Genomic DNA, 19,259 nt, shown 5'->3' with positions numbered 1-19,259 from the left:
GGGTATAGGGTGGATACGTGGGTTTGAGTAGGGTGATCATTGCTCGGCACAACATCGAGGGCCGAAGGGCCTGTTCTGTGCTGTACTGTTCTATGTTCTAAAGGAGGGGAATTTTATAATCCTTTTACAGACTTCCATGCCTATTAAATTTCATTCAGTCAAATTCTTAGTGACAGTTTCAATCTCTTGAGACTGTTTGCTGGGATAATGGAGAGAATAGATATTTGCTGCTACATACAAGATGCCGACAGATCCATCGGTAACCAGAGGAGGCTGATGCAACATGAGGGGAATTTTTCTTCATGTTGGGAAGGGAGCCAAGATTAGATTCAATCTTAGATTCCAGGATAGGAGCTGGATAAATATATGAAGGGGAAAACTGCAGCGTCAAGGGGAAAGAGCAGAGTTCTAATTGGCTAACTGTTGCAAAGAGCCAGCAGTGGCTGGATGGGCTGAATGGCTGTTGCTGAGTGGGCTCGGGTTGCAGGTGGCGGTCCCTTTAAGAAGCCGAGCTCGGCTTCGGCATTTTCCGTGACGGAGTTGGGAACATGGAACTTTCTGCCGCCGGTTTATAAACGCGGCGATGTTGGTGCGCCGAGCGCGGGGCCAGAAAACCGCCTTTCCGCCCCAAACACTCAGAATTAAACTAAAATTTAATTGTTTGTATTTAAACCCTTTCTAACGGTCGGCGCGGTGACGTCAAGGCGCAGTGCCGTGTGACGTCATCATGTACACGTCGCCGATCGGCGGCGGCGGAAAATGGCGGCCGGAGAGAGATAGAGAGAAGGAGAAAATCCCCAGAGGGAGGGAGAGAGAGAGAGGGGTAAGTGGGAGAGAGAGAGAGAGGGGTAAGTGAGAGAGAGAGAGAGAGAGAGAGAGAAGGAGAAAATTCCCAGAGGGAGGGAGAGAGGGGTAAGTGAGAGAGATAGAGCGAAGGAGAAAATCCCCAGAGGGAGGGAGAGAGAGGAGAAAATCCCCAGAGGGAGGGAGAGAGGGGTAAGTGAGAGAGAGAGAGAGAAGGAGAAAATCCAAAGGGGGAGAGAGAGAGAGAGAGAGAGTGGTAAGTGTGAGAGAGAGAGAAGGAGAAAATCCCCAGAGGGAGAGAGAGGAGTGTGAGATAGAGAGAAGGTGAAAATCCGCAAAGAGAGAGGGAGAGAGTGGTAAGCGAGAGAGAAGGAGAAAATCCCCAGGGAGAGAGGGGTAAGTGTGTGTTAGAGAGAGGAAACAATCCCCAGAGGGAGGGGTAAGCGTGAGAGAGAGAGGAGAAAATCCCTAGAGGGAGAGAGGGGTAACTGTGTGTGAGGGAGAGAAAATCCCAGAGGGAGGAGAGAGGAGTGAGTGAGGGAGAACGAGGGGAGTGAGTGAGAGAAAGTGAAAATACCCAGGGAGAGAGGGGGGTAAGTGAGAGAGAGGGAGAAGGGTAAGTGAGAGAGAGTGTGAGGTATGTCTGAGAGGGAGGGAGTAAGTGAGAGAGGGGTATGTGTTTGAGGGAGGGAGAGAAGGGTAAGTGTGTGAGAGAGGGTAACTGTGCAATTCTTTGCCACAGCGTAGGGCTGAGTCATTAAATATGTTCAAGGCTGAGACAGACAGATTTTAATCAGGAAGGTAATCAAGGGTTATGTGGAGAAGGTGGGAAAGTGGAGTTGAGGATTGTATCAAATCAGCTACGATCTCATTGAATGGTGGAGCAGACTTGATGGGCTGAATGGCTTACTTTGCTCCTGCGTCGTATGGTCTTTTATGTTTACCTGAGTGGCTGGATAAAGGTTTAATGGTACCGTTAATAGGGTAGTGTTACCGTGGCACCACACTGGAGTGTTAGCCTCCATAATTGGCCCAGAAGGGAACATCCCTTTTTTTAAAGTAACAAATATATATCAGCGTTTTCTTGATGAACTTGCACCCGTCTTCGTCAAGAATCCAACTTTTGTTTCATTTATTCTAGTGATGTGGGCATCGCTGGCAGGTTCCACACCGCAAGTTCCCACAGAACAATCTTCGTTGTTTCCTTCTGTCGCCGTTCTACACACCCTGGTGAGTTTCCTGTCAATCTGCATCTCAAAAGATCTTTGGTTATATCCTGTTTACTGTTGAATTCCTCCATTGTGGTGATTGGGTGCAGTGATCAATATAATGGTGTTGCCAGGAGTGTTGTGGCCGAGAGGGCTGATTGGTCAGATAAAGAGAAACTTGTTTGATCAAGTGAGTCTGTGGTCACCTGTTGGGAAAGAAACAGGTGGAAATCTGATTATGGGCCGCGCGCTTCAGAAAGAGCATCAAACCCGAAGCCTTTAAGAAGGTGCAGAGGAGACTTACTGAATGGAGTTCACCACTCTCATAGATTAGAGGATCTGGGAATGTTCTTGGAAGAGAGAAGGTTGAGGATTGATATAATCACAGATGCTCAGAATTGTGCAAGTTTTTGATAGAGTAAATAAGGATCAGCTGTTTCCACTGGTCATCGGGTACAGATTGAAGAGAATTGGCAAAAGAACCAGATGGGGAGATGACAATTTTTTATACGCAGCGCGTTGTTGAGATCTGGAACATGCTGCCTGAAAGGACGGCGGAAGCAGCATCGGTAATAACTTTCAAAAGGGTTTGGATAGATACTTGAAACAGAGAAATATGCAAGGCTATTGGGGGAGGGGGTAGGAGATGTGGAATTAATTGAATAGTTCTCTCAAAGAGCACGCATGAAGGGCTGAATGGCCTCGTGCCGACTGAAGCACGAAGAGATCATTGTTCTGCAAAGATTGTTGACGGAGACTTTGTACACTCGCAGCTTAACCATGTGAATTCAGCCAGGATGGCACTGCAGTCGCTGGACATCCCCTGCCTGCTGATATATCCTGAAGGGCTGAGAGAGGCGCAATGGTTTCTCTAAAGACCGGAACAGGTTTCCTAAAGACCAATCTCCAGTGCCCCTCTACTCTGTTCTGGTTTTAAATCTAACCAGTCTCTCCTGGTTTGTCCACCACAGAGCCAGACATTATGTGAGGGAACCTCCGGTGGTGGAGAGCGGTGGGAGCCACAGGCTGGAAGCTGCATTTTCATCCCAAACACACACCACTCACCACAGTCGGTCTTAAATGGCTCCAGCACTGGATCTTAAAATGTTACTTTCAGAAAGAAATTTCCGAGGCTGCTGGCTCAGTTTACATTAGTGGGAGGTTCCCTGTTTGCGTTCAGGTCATAGTTTGTGGGAGAGCTCTTTCACATCAGGACTGCATCCTGCTCTATGTACATAAACACACGCTCCACATCAGCGATCCGGTTACTGGATTACTGTTCAGGATATCCGGCATTCCAGCACTCTTTCTGAAATGAGCCAGGGGTGGCTTTCACGCCTGCCAGCTGTGACCCGAATTATTTTTTGATCAGCTGACAACGTCTGTCCCTGAAGGAGCCAGGCTCTACTTAGTAAGTGTATGCGGGCTGGAGGTAGAGCAGGGTTGCTGCTCCTGACCTCTGACCAGTGAACCCGCCACCATTGCGATCTGTGTCTGAATATCATAAAATGACGGCCTTCAATGCTGCCCTATTCTATGACGAGGTGATATTGAACTTGACGGGGATATCTAACTTTAATCGCTTCCCCACCTCACAGCCTCCTGCAATAGGTTGCTGACACTAGGAACAGGCTGAGGCCATTCAGCCCTCTTTTTAAGATTGCGGTTGATCTACCCCACCCCCTCGTGCTGCAGAAGGGAGTACCTCGTCAGGGTAGTTCCGCTGGTACTGGGGAAATAGTTCTGTGAGGTTCAATGGTTCCCTCCAGTACTTAGTGGATTGTATTCTCATTGTGCTGTTGTGTTGTTGGCAGTTGGACAAAGATGGTGTCATCTAAAGTGAAGGAATGACTTGCATTTATATAGTGCCTTTTATGATCTGAAGTGCTTCATAGCCAATTCTAGAAAATGCAGAAGCAAATCTGTGCACAGCAAGCTGTCTCAAAGGGCAGAGAAGATTAACTGATTTAAGTGTTGGGTGTAGGATTAATATTGGCCGGTACGCTGGAGAGAGCATTGCTAAATCCACATAAAACATTAATTTGGGCAGCACGGTGGCGCAGTGGTTAGCACTGCAGTCTCACGGCGCCGAGGTCCCAGGTTTGATCCTGGCCCCTGGTCACTGTCCGTGTGGAGTTTACATATTCTCCCCTTGTTTGCGTGGGTCTCACTCCCAGAACCCAAAAGATGTGCAGGGTAGGTGGATTGGCCACACTAAATTGCCCTTTAATTGGAAAAATAAATTGGGTACTCTAAATTAATAAAGGAAAAAAAAAAGCATTAATTTGGCCCCGACTGGAGTATTGGGCCCAAGTGTGGGCTCAGCAGTTCAGGATGGGCATGAGAGCCTTGGAGAACATACCAAAGACATTTGCTGGAACGGTTCCAGAGATGAGGGATTACAGTTGTGTGGAAAGACTGGAGCAGCAGGGACTGTTCTTGCATGTAGAGAAAGAACTGAGGAGATTAGGTTGTTTAAAATCCTGAAAGGGTTCAGATGGAGTGGGTTAAGCGAAACGGTTTCCGTAAACTGAAGAGTTGATAATCAGAGGGCATGGTTATAAACTGACTGGTAAACGAACCAGAGGCAAAATGAGGGACATAACGAGTGGGTCGGGGTTTGGATTGCACTGTTTGAAAGGGCCGGGGAAACGGATTCAGTCACAGCCTCCAAAAGCAAATTAAATAAATACCTGCAGGAGAAAAAGTTTGCATGAAAAAAAACTGGGCAGGAGTGGGATGAACTGATTTTCTCTTTGGAAGAACCTACACAATGGTCTGTCTGATTGACCTCCAGCTGAACTGCACTCTTCCAGGGCCTATATTTTGCAGTATCCATGATGGTGAAATTGTCAGGGTTTTTCTCTCCCTCAAACTGATGGCAACTTCAGTACAATCCCTACTGTGCAGAAGGAGGCCATTCAGCCCATCGAGTCTGGACCAACCCTCTGAAACAGCACCCTACCTGGGCCCAATCCCCTGCCCTATTCCCATCTATAAATCCTTGGACACAAAAGGGCAATTTATCACGTCCAGTCCAACTAACCTGCACATCTTTGGACTGAAATGAAATGAAAATCGCTTATTGTCACGAGTAGACTTCAATGAAGTTACTGTGAAAAGCCCCTAGTCGCCACATTCCGGACCCTGTCCGGGGAGGATGGTACGGGAATCGAACCGTGCTGCTGGCCTGCTTGGTCTGCCTTAAAAGCCAGTGATTTAGACCAGTGAGCTAATCCAGCCCCTGTGGGAGGAAACCGGAGCACCCGGAGGGTAACCCATGCCCACACGGGGTGAACGTGCAGACTCTGCACAGTCAGCCAAGTGGGAATCGATCCCAGGTCCCTAGTGATGTGAGGCAGCCGTGCTAACCACTGTGCCACCTGCCGTGTTTTGACGAGAACTTGTTTTGTGCTCATAGCCTCTCTGTTAAAGATGTTCTGTCTCGTTGAGTGAGATGTAACTGGAACTTTAGTGATTTGATGACTTCATAATTACTGCTGGCCCTGACCAAAGTTTAACAAAACACATATTTCTCCATAATTATTCCAAATTTTTCAAATACTTTTTAAAGGTTGTTTGATATTTCAGTTTCTACCCCAACCCAGTGAATGTCTCAATCATTTATTTTGCTGTCTGTAAAATGTAATTATTCAATCACTGAAGACGATCAGAACTTTTAACAAGGTTTTTGTCTGAGAATGTTTCAATGTGATTGGCTGCTTTCCCTACCTGATTACATCCTGTTGTTGGAGGAAGGGGGGGATTCCCTTTGTGTGGGAGGAGATTTGAGCTGAGATGGGGAAAAGGGGAAGTCCACGTCATATGCATCACTGGATCTTTCTTCAAGGTCAGCAATAAATGCCACTGCTGAATGAAAACTTGGGGCCTGTTTCTAATAATCGTTTGTCTCATGCGTGCTGAAGGAGAGACTATTACATCACCAAAGGCATTGGTGGTTCATGGAGCTGGTGAGGTTCAGGAGGAAGATACTGAGTTGGCTAGTAACCGTGGCAACTCTATCTGAGAGCTGATGCTTTCTAGACAAGAGGGGAGACGGGTGTATAAGATTCTTGTGGATTCTGGGGGGGGGGTTTATCAGGCTTGGGGAGGTTACAGAGTTGAAGGGGGGTGTTGGGCGAGGGGAGGTTGCAGAGTTGGAGGGGGTATTAGGCTAGGGGAGGTTACAGATGAAGGGGGTATCAGGCTATGGGAGGTTACAGATGGAGGGTGTATTAGGCTGGGGGAGGTTACAGATGGAGGGGGGTATTGGGCTAGGGGAGGTTACAGATGGAGGGGAGGTGTTGGGCTAGGGGAGATTACAGAGATGGAGGGGAGGTGTTGGGCTGGGGGAGGTTACAGAGATGGAGGGGAGGTATTAGGCTGGGGGAGGTTACAGATGGAGGGGAGGTGTTAGGCTGGGGGAGGTTACAGAGATGGAGGGGAGGTGTTGGGCTAGGGGAGGTTACAGAGATGGAGGGGAGGTGTTAGGCTGGGGGAGGTTACAGAGATGGAGGGGAGGTGTTAGGCTGGGGGAGGTTACAGAGATGGAGGGGAGGTATTGGGCTAGGGGAGGTTACAGAGATGGAGGGGAGGTGTTGGGCTAGGGGAGGTTACAGATGGAGGGGAGGTGTTGGGCTAGGGGAGGTTACAGATGGAGGGGAGGTGTTAGGCTGGGGGAGGTTACAGAGATGGAGGGGAGGTATTAGGCTGGGGGAGGTTACAGATGGAGGGGAGGTGTTAGGCTGGGGGAGGTTACAGAGATGGAGGGGAGGTATTGGGCTAGGGGAGGTTACAGAGATGGAGGGGAGGTATTGGGCTAGGGGAGGTTACAGAGATGGAGGGGAGGTGTTGGGCTAGGGGAGGTTACAGATGGAGGGGAGGTGTTGGGCTAGGGGAGGTTACAGATGGAGGGGAGGTGTTAGGCTGGGGGAGGTTACAGAGATGGAGGGGAGGTATTAGGCTGGGGGAGGTTACAGATGGAGGGGAGGTGTTGGGCTAGGGGAGGTTACAGATGGAGGGGAGGTGTTGGGCTAGGGGAGGTTACAGATGGAGGGGAGGTGTTAGGCTGGGGGAGGTTACAGAGATGGAGGGGAGGTATTAGGCTGGGGGAGGTTACAGATGGAGGGGAGGTGTTGGGCTAGGGGAGGTTACAGAGATGGAGGGGAGGTATTGGGCTAGGGGAGGTTACAGAGATGGAGGGGAGGTGTTGGGCTAGGGGAGGTTACAGAGATGGAGGGGAGGTGTTGGGCTAGGGGAGGTTACAGAGATGGAGGGGAGGTGTTGGGCTAGGCGGGGTTGCAGATGGAGCGGGGGTATCAGGGTAGGGGAGGTTACAGATGGAGGTATTGGGCTAGGCAGGGTTGCAGGTGGAGGGTGGTGTTGGGCTACGGAGATGGGCTCTAGAACTCTGATGTCCTGCAGTTGTAACAAGTATTATAAAAATACAAGCCAGTCTTTATTTCTTCCATATTGGGTTTGATGTAGTTCTGCATCAATGTGCTGCCAGTTTTGCTATTCTCAAACTGTGAATCTTCTGTGGTTCCTGTAAAACTAATTGCCTGTTTCTGTCTCCCCAGAAGGTACGGTCCCATCTCCTTGGAGATAGTGTTCCAGCCGCCGCCGCCGCTCGATGCAGAGCCCGACAATGCAGCCACCACCACCCCGTTCATCATCGGGAGTCAGCAGCACCGCAGGAGCTCCCATGAGCGGAGGGGCCCACAATGTCTTCCGGCGGAACGCTCCCTATAGGCGACCCAATACTCCCCAGTCAGGGGCCCCTGCCACACTGCCACCAGTCACTGACCCTTTTGGGCTTGGCCGGACTACTCAGACTGATGGTTCACCATCGCTGCAAAACGCTGTGAACGGTGGACCCCAATTCCCCAGCCGGCAAGATGGCAGTCAGCTGCTTTGGCCCAATTATGCTTTTGGAGACGCGCAGGTTATGTTTCCGGGAGTGCCGGCTGCTCTGGGAGAACGGTGTGAGCCCTATGGTGCACCGGCCCCACTTCCCCCGGCACCGCGGTTTGGTGAAGCTGGTTCGTTCTCCCCTGCTGCCCCTCTTCAAGGAGCTGAAGCTGGACTGGGATTGCCCCCAGAGCCCTCGTATTTTCACACAGGGCTGGGCTCGGAGAACAGCGAGATGGGGCAGGCACGCCTGCAGACCAGGCCTCCCCATGGGCAAGAGGGGGGCCAAGATCCTCAATCCTTTCCTCCTGCACCCAGCTTCCCGCTGCCGTTCCAGCCGGGCTCCTCTGCCTCCTCGCAGTGGGTGGCGAGTCACGGCAGCCGGCCTCCGTCTGTCCAGAACTACTTTCAGCCCAGCGACCCCCAGACTCAAGGTTTTGGGGGTTACTGCGCCCTTCAGCCAGCGCCTGTCCCACCTCACCAAAACCAGGCTGCCAGCAGCCACTACCAGCAACACCACTCCCAACCACTAGAGTCCCACACGCAGTTTCCCGGAGCCGAGCGGCACGACGCTGGCCGACCATCTCCATTCCACCAACCTCCCCAGCTGCAACACAGTTTCCCCAGCCCTGGCTTTGCCCGGTCAGAGGACTGGTCACCTGGCCCCCCTCGAGAACCGTGCCAGCAGCATCCTGTGCCTCTTCCTGGGCACCAGACTGACTGTCCCATTCCACATTTAGGTCCACCAGTTGCCTCTGACCCAGGAACTGTCTCCATGTTTTTCAAAGGGGGAGAAGTGGAGAATGAAGAGACTCTGGTGTCTGAGCAGCAGAGTGGGGTCTGTGCCACTCTTGGAGATGCCTTTCAACCCAGTACTGGGCCATTCTTCAGCGCACCGCAGCTGCCTGACCTGTGTACTGGTGGCGTGGAACCCCGGGGCGTAGGTCCTCGCCCGCCCGCTCCCTGCGGTGTTTACAGCCAAGGGGGTGGGGACCCTGCTGGAACGGCAGATTATACCGTCCCCCAGGGTGGGGGTTTGGTGATGGAGGATGAAGAAAATTCTGAATTTGTCCAGAACCAAGAAGTCCTGCCCAGTGAGTCCGACAGAATTCCAGCAGGTTTCCAGCCTGTGCCAGGGCTGGTGAACCCAGGGCCGCATTCTGCCAGAAACATGGGTACAGGAGGAGGACCACCACGAAATCTCGAGACCCCCGACTCTGCCCACCACCCTCTGCGGTCTGACAGCATCTCCTCCAATCACAGCAGCGCCAGTCACAGCAGTGGCTCCAGTTTAAGGAGATCCCAAGCCCAGTTGAGCACATTCATCCAGCAAGAAAGCGGGAAGCCTCCCACAGAAACCCCGTCCCGTTTCTTTGAGCAGATTGACTCCTCTCCTCTGAGCCGGGACCCTTTGCACCCTGGCAAGGAGGTGGAGAGTGCCGGACGGCCCTTGTACTACAGCCAGCTGTCCCAGCCTCCTGCCCTCAGCTCCCCCAAACCAACGGCCACCTTCCAAGCCAGTGCCAACAGCTCATTCGAACCGGTCAGGTCGCATGGCCACCTGACAATCAAAGCTGTCGAAGTGGACCAGGCAAAGATGGTGATGGAGCTGAACCAATCAACAATGAGTGTCATGGGGCAGCGGCTCGGAGCTGGGCCATTGGACATTTCCCCAGGTAACCTGGAACAGCCACCAGACAACCTGGAAAACGTCCATGTCCCCCGGCCCCACTCAAGCCTCTACCCTGGCACAGGGACACCCGAAAGCATGGCACGGCCTGCATCAGAGGAGCCCCACAAACGACCCTCCTCGAGGGTGGCTGGTGTCTGGGTGAAGTCGGAGAGTCCAGCTGCCACCCTATGGGCACAGAGTGAGCTGCCGAACTTCTGTGCTGGCATCATGCTGGCCCCAGCTGCTCCAGCCGTGCCTGCAGCAGCCAAAGATCCTGCAGTGGAGGTGGTCCAACCACCTGAAGGTGGTGGCAAGGATTTGAACTACTCTGCTCCTCTCGGAAACATGGAAAACCCTCCCCAGGGTACAGAGGACAGAGTGCCAAAAATCCAGGCAAATTCCAGCTATGCCACGCTCCTGGTCCCAACTCCAGCCTCGCCCACCCCACCCGTGCTACTCGCTCGTCCCCTTCAGACCTCCCCCCATCTACCCAGTCCTGAGCGGCCTCTCCGAGATCAAGGCGATGGTCAAAGTGTCGCCTTTCCGACTCCGGTCCTGCTGAACCCTGACCTTGTCACCACAACACAGGGATCGGTGCACGATCAGGCTCCACTTAACCTGGCCACAGACGGTCGCCTCAACCCAAGGCAGGTTGCTGAAGCATCGACAGCGAATCCTGCTGCCCCCACTAGCCCCCCGTCAAGCCGAGCTCCTCCTGCAGCTGTAACCACCCCAGCTTCCAACCTTCATCCGCCTGCCGCTGGCAGCAAGGATGAAACAAAGAATCAAGTGTTTGACCAACCCAGCTCATCGACCAACTGTGAGCTGCTTGATTTCACTCTGCACCGCGCTCCTCCACCTAACCAAGCCGTCGCTGGCACTAATCCAGCAGCTTCCCTGCCACTCGGGGCTGCCACGCAGAACCCTGCTCCCTGCCACACTTATACTGCAGGGCTCTACACCAACGACAAACCAGGTTTCTACCTGCAGGTCACCACAGACGTCCAACAGCAGCAGCAGCCGATTGCTGCAGTGACTGGACAGCAGGCAGCGCCACCTCCACCACCAGCTCACGATCAGTCCAAGCACCTAATGGGGTCTGTGCCGGTCAGTGGGCAGTACCCACCGGCAGGTTATGGATATCCAGGGTCTGGTCCCCCCCAGCCTCCGGTGCAGCAGCAATTGGCGGCTGAAGCTCCAGTAACAGCAACGGGTGTTCTTCAGCCCCCCACTATCCATGAGGTGATGCCACAGCAACCGTACCCTCCAGCACAGCCACACCCAGCTTATGGGTACACTTACCCGTACATGTGCCAGGATTATGGTGCAGACCCTCAACAGCCTTATGCCGTGCCTTACCCATCGTACCCATCCCTGGACCCGAGAGTTGGCCAACAAATATCTTACCCATTGATGGACTCCAGAGGCAACCACCCGTACTACCAGGTAATTCTGCTACCTCACTCACACTCACTCTCTCTCTCACTCACTCTCTCTCTCTCTCTCTCTCTCTCTCTCTCTCTCTCTCTCTCCTCTCTCTCTCTCTCTCTCTCTCTCTCTCTCTCTCTCTCTCTCTCTCTCGCGCGCGTGTGCGCGTGCTTTCTCTCGCTTTTGCGTCCTCTCTTTCTCACGCGTGTGCTCTGCATTTGATGGGGACAGTGTAGAGGGAGTTTTACTCTGTATCTAACCCCGTGCTGTACCTGTCCTGGGAGTGTTTGATGGGGACAGTGTAGAGGGAGCTTACTCTGTATCTAACCCTGTGCTGTACCTGTCCTGGGAGTGTTTGATGGGGACAGTGTAGAGGGAGCTTTACTCTGTATCTAACCCCGTGCTGTACCTGTCCTGGGAGTGTTTGATGGGGACAGTGTAGAGGGAGCTTTACTCTGTATCTAACCCTGTGCTGTACCTGTCCTGGGAGTGTTTGATGGGGACAGTGTAGAGGCAGCTTTACTCTGTATTTAGTTCCGTGCTTAAAGTTTCTCATCCCTAGAACCATTCTTGGGAATCTGCTTCACACCCTCTCACATCCTTCCGAAAGTGCGGCTTCCCGAACCGGATACAGTAACTACTCCAGTTGAGCCAGAAATAACAGACTTGTACAAATTCAACATAACGTCCTCGCTCTTGTATTTTATACCTTTATTCAGAAAGCCTAGGGTACTGTTTGTTTTATTAACCATTCTCTCCACCTGTCCACCGTCAGTGATTTACGCTGAAGGGAAGAAAACTGTTCCTGGGGGGAATCCTTTGCAGGTTGTGTCGTTTGAATCAGATTAGGCAGCCAAAGGAAAGAAGAGGCCCTCCATTTACACAGTGCGTTTTGTGACCTCCGGACTTGCAAAAGCGCATTACAGCCAGTGGAGTAGTTTTTAAAGTGTAGTCACTGTATATTTGTAGGAAACACAGCAGCCAATTTGCACACAGCAAGATTCCACACACAGCAATATTTTAGTGATGCTGATTAATGAATGTATAACCACAACCAGTTGAAGCTGGTATTATTTTGTTGCTGGTGCATGGGCAGCACGGTAGCACAAGGGATAGTACTGTGGCTTCACAGCACGAGGGTCCTAGGTTCGATTCCCCGCTGGGTCACTGTGCGGAGTCTGCACGTTCTCCCCGTGTTTGCGTGGGTTTCCTCTGGGTGCTCTGGTTACGGGGGTAGGGTGAATGTGAGAGTTTAAGTGGGTTGGTGCAGACTTGATGGACCGAATGGCCTCCTTCTGCACACTTATGTTCTATGTTATCCAGTTGTTAACGAATGCCTGTTTTGTCAGGATGACCCCTACCGCCGTTATGGTCGATATGGCAGGTATGACGCCAATAATGTGAGTTACAGGGAACCTGAGAGAGAGAAGACCAGTCGACCCAGCTCGCGAGCGAGTCAGTCCTCAAACAGACCGTCTTCCAGGTATGGTACTTTACAAAGGGGACGGTTTTAATAATCTGTATTAGTGTCACAAGTAGGCTTACATTAACACTGCAATGAAATTACTGTAAAAATCCGCTAGTCGCCACATTCTGGCGCCTGTGTACACTGAGGGAGAATTCAGAATGTCCAAATCATCTAACAGCACGTCTTTTGGGACCTGTGGGAGGAAACCGCAGCACCCAGGAGAAACCCACGCAGACACTTTTTTTTTTTAAAATTTAGATTACCCAATTATTTTTTCCAATTAAGGGGCAATTTAGTGTGGCCAATCCACCTACTCTGCACATTTTTGGGTTGTGGGGGCGAAACCCACGCAGACACGGGGAGAATGTGCAAACTCCACACGGACAGTGACCCAGAGCCGGGATCGAACCTGGGACCTCAGCGCCGTGAGGCGGTTGTGCTAACCACTAGGCCACCGTGCTGCCCAACCCACGCAGACACGGGGAGAACGTGCAAACTCCGCACAGACCCAAGCTGGGAATCGAACCTGGGACACTGAACAAAGAACAAAGAAAAGTACAGCACAGGAACAGACCCTTTGGCCCTCCAAGCCTGTGCCAACCATGCTGCCCGTCTAAACTAAAATCTTCTGCACTTCCGGGGTCTGTATCCCTCTATTCCCATCCTATTCATGTATTTGTCAAGATGTCCCTTAAACGTTACTATCGTCCCTGCTTCCACCACCTCCTCCAGCACCAGCTAGATCCAGACACCCACTACCCTTTGTGCTTAAAAAAAAAACTTGCCTCGTACATCTCTAAACCTTGCCCCTCGCACCTTACACCTATACCCCCTAGTAATTGACCCCTCTACCCTGGGGAAAAAGCCTCTGACTATCCACTCTGTCGATGCCCCTCATAATTTTGTAGACCTCTATCAGGTTGCCCATCAACCTCCGTCCTTCCAGTGAGAACAAACCGAGTTTATTCAACCTCGCCTCATAGCTAATGCCCTCCATACCAGGCACAATCCTGGTAAATCTCTTCTGCACCCTCTCTAAAGCCTCCACATTCTTCTGGTAGTGTGGCGACCAGAATTGAACACTATACTGCAAGTGTGGTCCAACTAAGGTTCTATACAGCTGCAACATGACTTGCCAATTTTTATACTCAGTGCCCCGGCCAATGAAGGCAAGCATGCCGTATGCCTTCTTGACTACCTTCTTCACCTGTGTTGCCCCTTTCAGTGATCTGTGGACCTGTACACCTAGATCTCTCTGATTTGTCAATACTCTTGAGGGTTCTACCATTCACTGTATATTCCCTACCTGCATTAGACATTCTAAAATGCATTACCTCACATTTGTCCGGATTAAACTCCATCTGCCATCTCTCCGCCCAAGTCTCCAAACGATCTAAATCCTGCTGTATCCTCTGACAGTCCTCATCGCTATCCGCAATTCCACCAACCTTTGTGTCATCTGCAAACGTACTAATCAGACCAGTTACATTTTCCTCCAAATCATTTATATATACTACAAACAGCAAAGGTCCCAGCACTGATCCCTGCGGTACACCACTAGTCACAGCCCTCCAATTAGAAAAGCACCCTTCCATTGCAACTCTCTGCCTTCTATGACCTAGCCAGTTCTGTATCCACCTTGCCAGCTCACCCCATATCCTGTGTGACTTCACCTTTTGTACCAGTCTGCCATGAGGGACCTTGTCAAAGGCCTTACTGAAGTCCATATCGACAACATCTGCATCAATTATCTTTGTGACCTCCTCGAAAAACTCAATCAAGTTAGTGAGACGCGACCTCCCCTTCACAAACCGTGCTGCCTCTCGTTAATATGTCCATTTGCTTCCAAATGGGAGTAGATCCTGTCTCGAAGAATTCTCCCCAGTAATTTCCCTACCGCTGACATAAGGCTCACCGGCCTGTAGTTCCCAGGAACTACAGATGCTGAGACGCAACAGTGCTAGCCTCTGTTGCTGGACAGCACTGTAGAATAGTGGTTAGCACAGTTGTGTCACAGGTCCAGGGTCCCAGGTTCGATTCCTGGCTTGGTCACTGTCTGTGCAGAGTCTGCACATCCTCCCCGTGTCTGCGTGGGTTTCCTCCGGATGCTCCGGTTTCCCCCCACAGTCCAAAGATGTGCAGGTTGGTTGGATTGGCCATGGTAAATTTCCCTTGGTGTCCAAAATATTTTAAGTGGGGGTCACGGGGATAGGGGAGCTACGCGGGCTTCAGTAGGGTGCTCTCTGTAAGGGCCGGTGCAGACTCAATGGGCCGAATGGCCACCTGCACTGTAAATTCTATGATTCACTGTGCGACTGTGCTGCCCAAGTCCTGATTCTCGCATTTGAACAGATCTTGGAAATGGGGTCAAAAGCTCCAATAAAACTTGAATTTGATTCTGTGTCCGGGGTATGGATTCCACAGAGGAAGATTAGTGTGGCCAGTCCACATACCCTGCACATCGTTTTGGGTTTGGGGGTGGGACCCACGCAGACACGGTGAGAATGTGCAAACTCCACACACGGGTGGTGACCCGGGTTGAGGATCGAAGCCGGGTCATTGGCGCCGTGAGGCAGCAGTGCTAACCACTGCGCTACCTTGCCGCCCTGTTGAGCAGGAATTTTAACCGCTGTGTTTTCATGCAGCCGCCAACTTGATTTGAGAAGTAATTGTGACAGGATTTTGGGCTTGATGCCAGTCACAAGTCCATCTCTCATTCTGTCGCCGTGATTCCTTGGCACTGCTGAAGACGAGCAACGGAATTATCAACCTGAGCCCTGGCTGCGTTTGTCCCGGGCAGCTTGGATAGGATATATAGTTTTAAAAAATAAATTTAGAGTCCCCAATTCTTTTATTTCCCCAGTTAAGGGCCAATTTAGCATGGCCAGTCCACCTACCCTGCACATCTTTGGGTTGTGGGGGTGAGAGCCACGCAGACATGGGGTGGATAGGATATTTTAATTATGCTCAGCGTTTACTGGGAGCTGGGCCGTTCGTGGAAATCAATTAAATGAAATGAAAATCGCTTATTGTCACGAGTAGGCTTCAAATGAAGTTACTGTGAAAAGCCCCTAGTCGCCACATTCCGGCACCTGTTTGTGGAGGCTGTTACGGGAATCGAACCGTGCTTGGTTTGCTTTCAAAGCCAGCGATTTAGCCCAGTGTGCTAAACAGCCCCCAAGTTCAGGACCAGAGATTGTCATGGGTGAGAGAATAATGGTCCCTAACAAATGGATGATGCCACGTTTCTGTTCCCTCCAGATTTAGTTTTTCTTTATGAAAAGGGGGAGGAAGAATTAACTTGAACAGGCAAATGTTCAGACTGGGTGAGAATGTTTAGGTAGATTACAATGTAGAAACAGAAATAAACTATTCTTCCTCGCGTCTGCTCTGCCATTTAATGAGATTGTGACTGGCCTGTATTTTAACTCATTTACTCATCTTTGTTTCATAATCCTTAAAACACTTACTACACAAAAGTTGGGAAATTTCCTGTTAACCCCCCAGCTTTAACAGTTGTTTGTGTGTGTGTGGGGTGGGGGTGGGGGGGGAGTCTCAATATTTCCCCCACCCCACTATAATGGCAGGGGGCCAGGAACCTCGACAGGGTGACCAGGCAGAAAGAGACAGGGACAGCAATAAAGAGCAGTAAAATGCAGAAACGGTCGACGGGGTAATCAAGGCGAGAGGCAAATGGGGCCACAGAACAAAGAGAAGTTTGGATGATTAAAAATGCCAAAAAGACAAGTCTAAAGGCTCTAATGCACAAAGCACTTGGAATAATTGAGCCCTGAAGGTCGGTCGGTGTGAGTCCCAAAGGTCCATCAGTTGGGAAAAGTGGGTCCTGGGAAAGAAAAAGTTTGAATAACGCTGATCTAATCTTTTCTCCATGATTTGAATGTACCTTTATATCCCCCTCTGTCTGTTAGTCTGTGCAGTGGGTAGGTGTCTCTGCCCTGCAGGGGCTGATGCTGTCATTCTTGATTCCAATCTTCAACATGAAGGTTCTCAGTTGCTGTCATTTTAAGTTTTCACTCCTACTTTCTGTTTGGTGATCTCCTCAGGCAAGGGTGTGCTGAAGACCCGTATAATGGAAGAGGAGGGCGAGAGGGCTATGCTAGTTACTATCCGGATTATTACAATGGCCATTATCAGTACAGAGGTAAGAGTCTCTTTCCTATCATCTGGAGAACTGGCCCTCTCACACTTAGGAATGGTCAGTTAAGTAAAAGTGGTTGGTGGTTAGGGAGTGTTAACTCCCTGCAAAGTTATTATTGTGGCCCCATTACTCTGCAATCTTTCACATCTACCTGAGGCACTAGACAGAACCTTTGGTCTAATATCCCTTAGAAGAACAGCCTCTCGGATTGTGCAGGAATGTCGGTGTAGTTAGAGGCTCGTGCAGAAATCGGAAATGAGGATTGGACTCCCGACTCTGCCTCAGGGAATAGTGGCACATTCCTCACTGGGGTGAGATTGAAGAAGTGGCGAACCTGTTGTGTGTAATGGCATCTTCCTGTTGTGACTGTGGCCGGAGTTGTGATTGTCCGGGTGTACGGTGATTATTTTTCTGGACTGATGCAGGAAACGCCAGTTCTAATTCCACCATGAGCAGCTTGGGTATTTGAGTTACAGAATCATAGTAAGTGTACAGCACAGAAAGAGGCCACTCGGCCCATTGGCTGTAAAAACAAATCCCCCGGCCTAATTCCACTTTCCAATGTTCAGCCCATAGCCCTGCAGAGGACAGCATTTCAAGTTATAAATAAACATCTGGGATCGATTAAAAATGTCCACGAGGCTGCCAGATTTCCCTAAGAGCCCAGCTGGATCCCGAATGATTTTTAGGGAAGGTAGTGTTGACTTTCTGTGGGCTGGGCCTACGTGTGACTCCAGACCCGCATCAATGTTGTTGATTCTTCCTGCCCTCGGCCGAGGCAGTAACAGCTGGACAATAAAAGCCAACTTTGCCAGTGACACTTGAACCCCGAGAAGGAATTTATAGACTAGACTATTCAAACCAGAGCAAATCATCAATATTAACGAGATGTCCTTGCTGGGGCTGGTCTGCATGCCATCCTGAGTTGGTGATTTTCTCCCAAACCTCAATTTGTACGTGGGAGTGACCGCTAGCTACCGGAGCCGGTGCGTTGACTTTACCCCTTAACCTTTATCAAATCATGACTGCATTTGTTTAATAATAGGGCATGGGTTTTGTAACTAATATACTGATGGTTAATATTTAAGTTGTACTGTACCAGTTAGATAAGATACGGAATGTAAAACTTTGTGGAGGCTTTGGGATCATAAAATGTTCCAGCACAGAAACATGTCATTAAGCTCATCAGTCTGATATCTGTACTGTTTCTCATAAACTACTCATTCCAGCCCCATGCTCCTGCTCACTCTCTACCCTTTATTGCCCCATCCTGTCTGATCCCAATTTCCCCTTCACCTTCGTTATTCCTCCCAGTCTAATCCCACTCTATCGTTCGCTCCCCCTACCCTCTAATATTTGAAGCAGCTTAATCGTGCTCCCTGCTTTCTCCCATTTGCCAATTGGTCAGGTGGCGGAGCATCTTTGTAAGACTGCCCACCATATTACAGGTCCTCAATAACCTGCCTCTGCTACAGTAGCTGACTATTGTGTTACCAGTTTCTATACCGTACCAGCTGATCCTCCATGATGTTACTCATAACTGAGCGCGATTGTACAACTGCCACGGCGAAGCTGTGTTTGTCCTGATTTGTGCTGCTTTCTCCTTATCCCCTCCTCAAACAGCTGCATGTCCCTCTTGCGTGGATACATAAGCATTGTTCTAAGACCAGGGGAGTTCTCCCCAGTGTGTTCGTCAATATTTATCCCTTATCGAATATCACTCAATAAAGGTAGCCGGTCATTGTGGGATCGATGTGTGCAATTTGGCTCCCATGTTGGCATAATCACAACAGTGACAAAACTTCAAAATCAATTCATTGGCCTTGAAGAGTGTTAGGATGTCTTAAGGTTGTAAGTGGTGCTATAGAAATGCAGCTCTTTTTCTCCCTTTCCCTTCTTCATGCTACTTGCTGTGTTTCACAGTGATTGCTGTGTTATCCTTTGTTGCTAGATTCAGCTCAATGGGAAAGGTACGACCCAGCTGCCTATGATCCTCGGTACAGGGACTACAGGGATTACGACGTGCCGTACTGGTATTACGGAGCATACCAAGCACGGGATCTTTACCGGGAGGCCTACACAGACAGGTGAGTAACAGACATTGTTGTCCAGCTTCTCTGCCACAGTCATATTTTAGTAGAGCAGAGAGGCTAATAGTAATAATATCTTTATTGGTGTCACAAGTAGGCTTACACTAACGTTGCAATGAAGTTACTGTGAAAATCCCCGAGTCGCCACATTCCGACCAAAGCTAGCCAACACGGTTGGAGCCGGATGACTAGACACTTTCCTTCCTGGGAGGGTGGGGGGAAATGTCAAAAAGGGGAGCATGTCTGTAAAATCCCGCTTCACTCCGCTCCAGTGATTGAAGCTAATTCATCACATTGACCATACATGTGTTAACATTCATATAACGTGACCTCTGACCCAGCTAAGACCGATCTAGCTTTGGTCTACTAATTCAACAGAGATCCCAAACATTTCTAGTCTGAGGGGCTTTGGACAGGGGAGTGGAGGAGGTTGGGGGGGGGGGGGGGGGGGGGGGGGAGTAGTGAGCGGTGTTGGGGGGGGGGGGGGGGGGGGGGGAGCTTAGTGAGCGGTGTTGGGGGG

The 19,259-nt window shown here is 50.5% G+C and overlaps 1 protein-coding gene across 1 annotated transcript in view; it reads left to right on the top strand.

Moving 5' to 3' along the window:
• The first annotated feature begins 715 nt into the window (after positions 1-715).
• The window catches only part of LOC119955535 (protein transport protein Sec16A-like), a 71,786-nt gene continuing 53,242 nt past the window's right edge, over positions 716-19,259 (top strand). Inside the window, 6 exon segments of the mRNA XM_038781808.1 lie at positions 716-823; positions 1,946-2,034; positions 7,592-11,040; positions 12,372-12,505; positions 16,555-16,652; positions 18,601-18,736. Coding sequence (XP_038637736.1) covers positions 7,645-11,040; positions 12,372-12,505; positions 16,555-16,652; positions 18,601-18,736 — 3,764 coding nt within the window. The 5' untranslated portion in view covers positions 716-823; positions 1,946-2,034; positions 7,592-7,644.

Source organism: Scyliorhinus canicula, chromosome 21 (genome assembly GCF_902713615.1).
Source record: "Scyliorhinus canicula chromosome 21, sScyCan1.1, whole genome shotgun sequence".
Taxonomy (NCBI): domain Eukaryota; kingdom Metazoa; phylum Chordata; class Chondrichthyes; order Carcharhiniformes; family Scyliorhinidae; genus Scyliorhinus; species Scyliorhinus canicula.
This window is presented reverse-complemented; position numbering and strand designations above follow the sequence as displayed.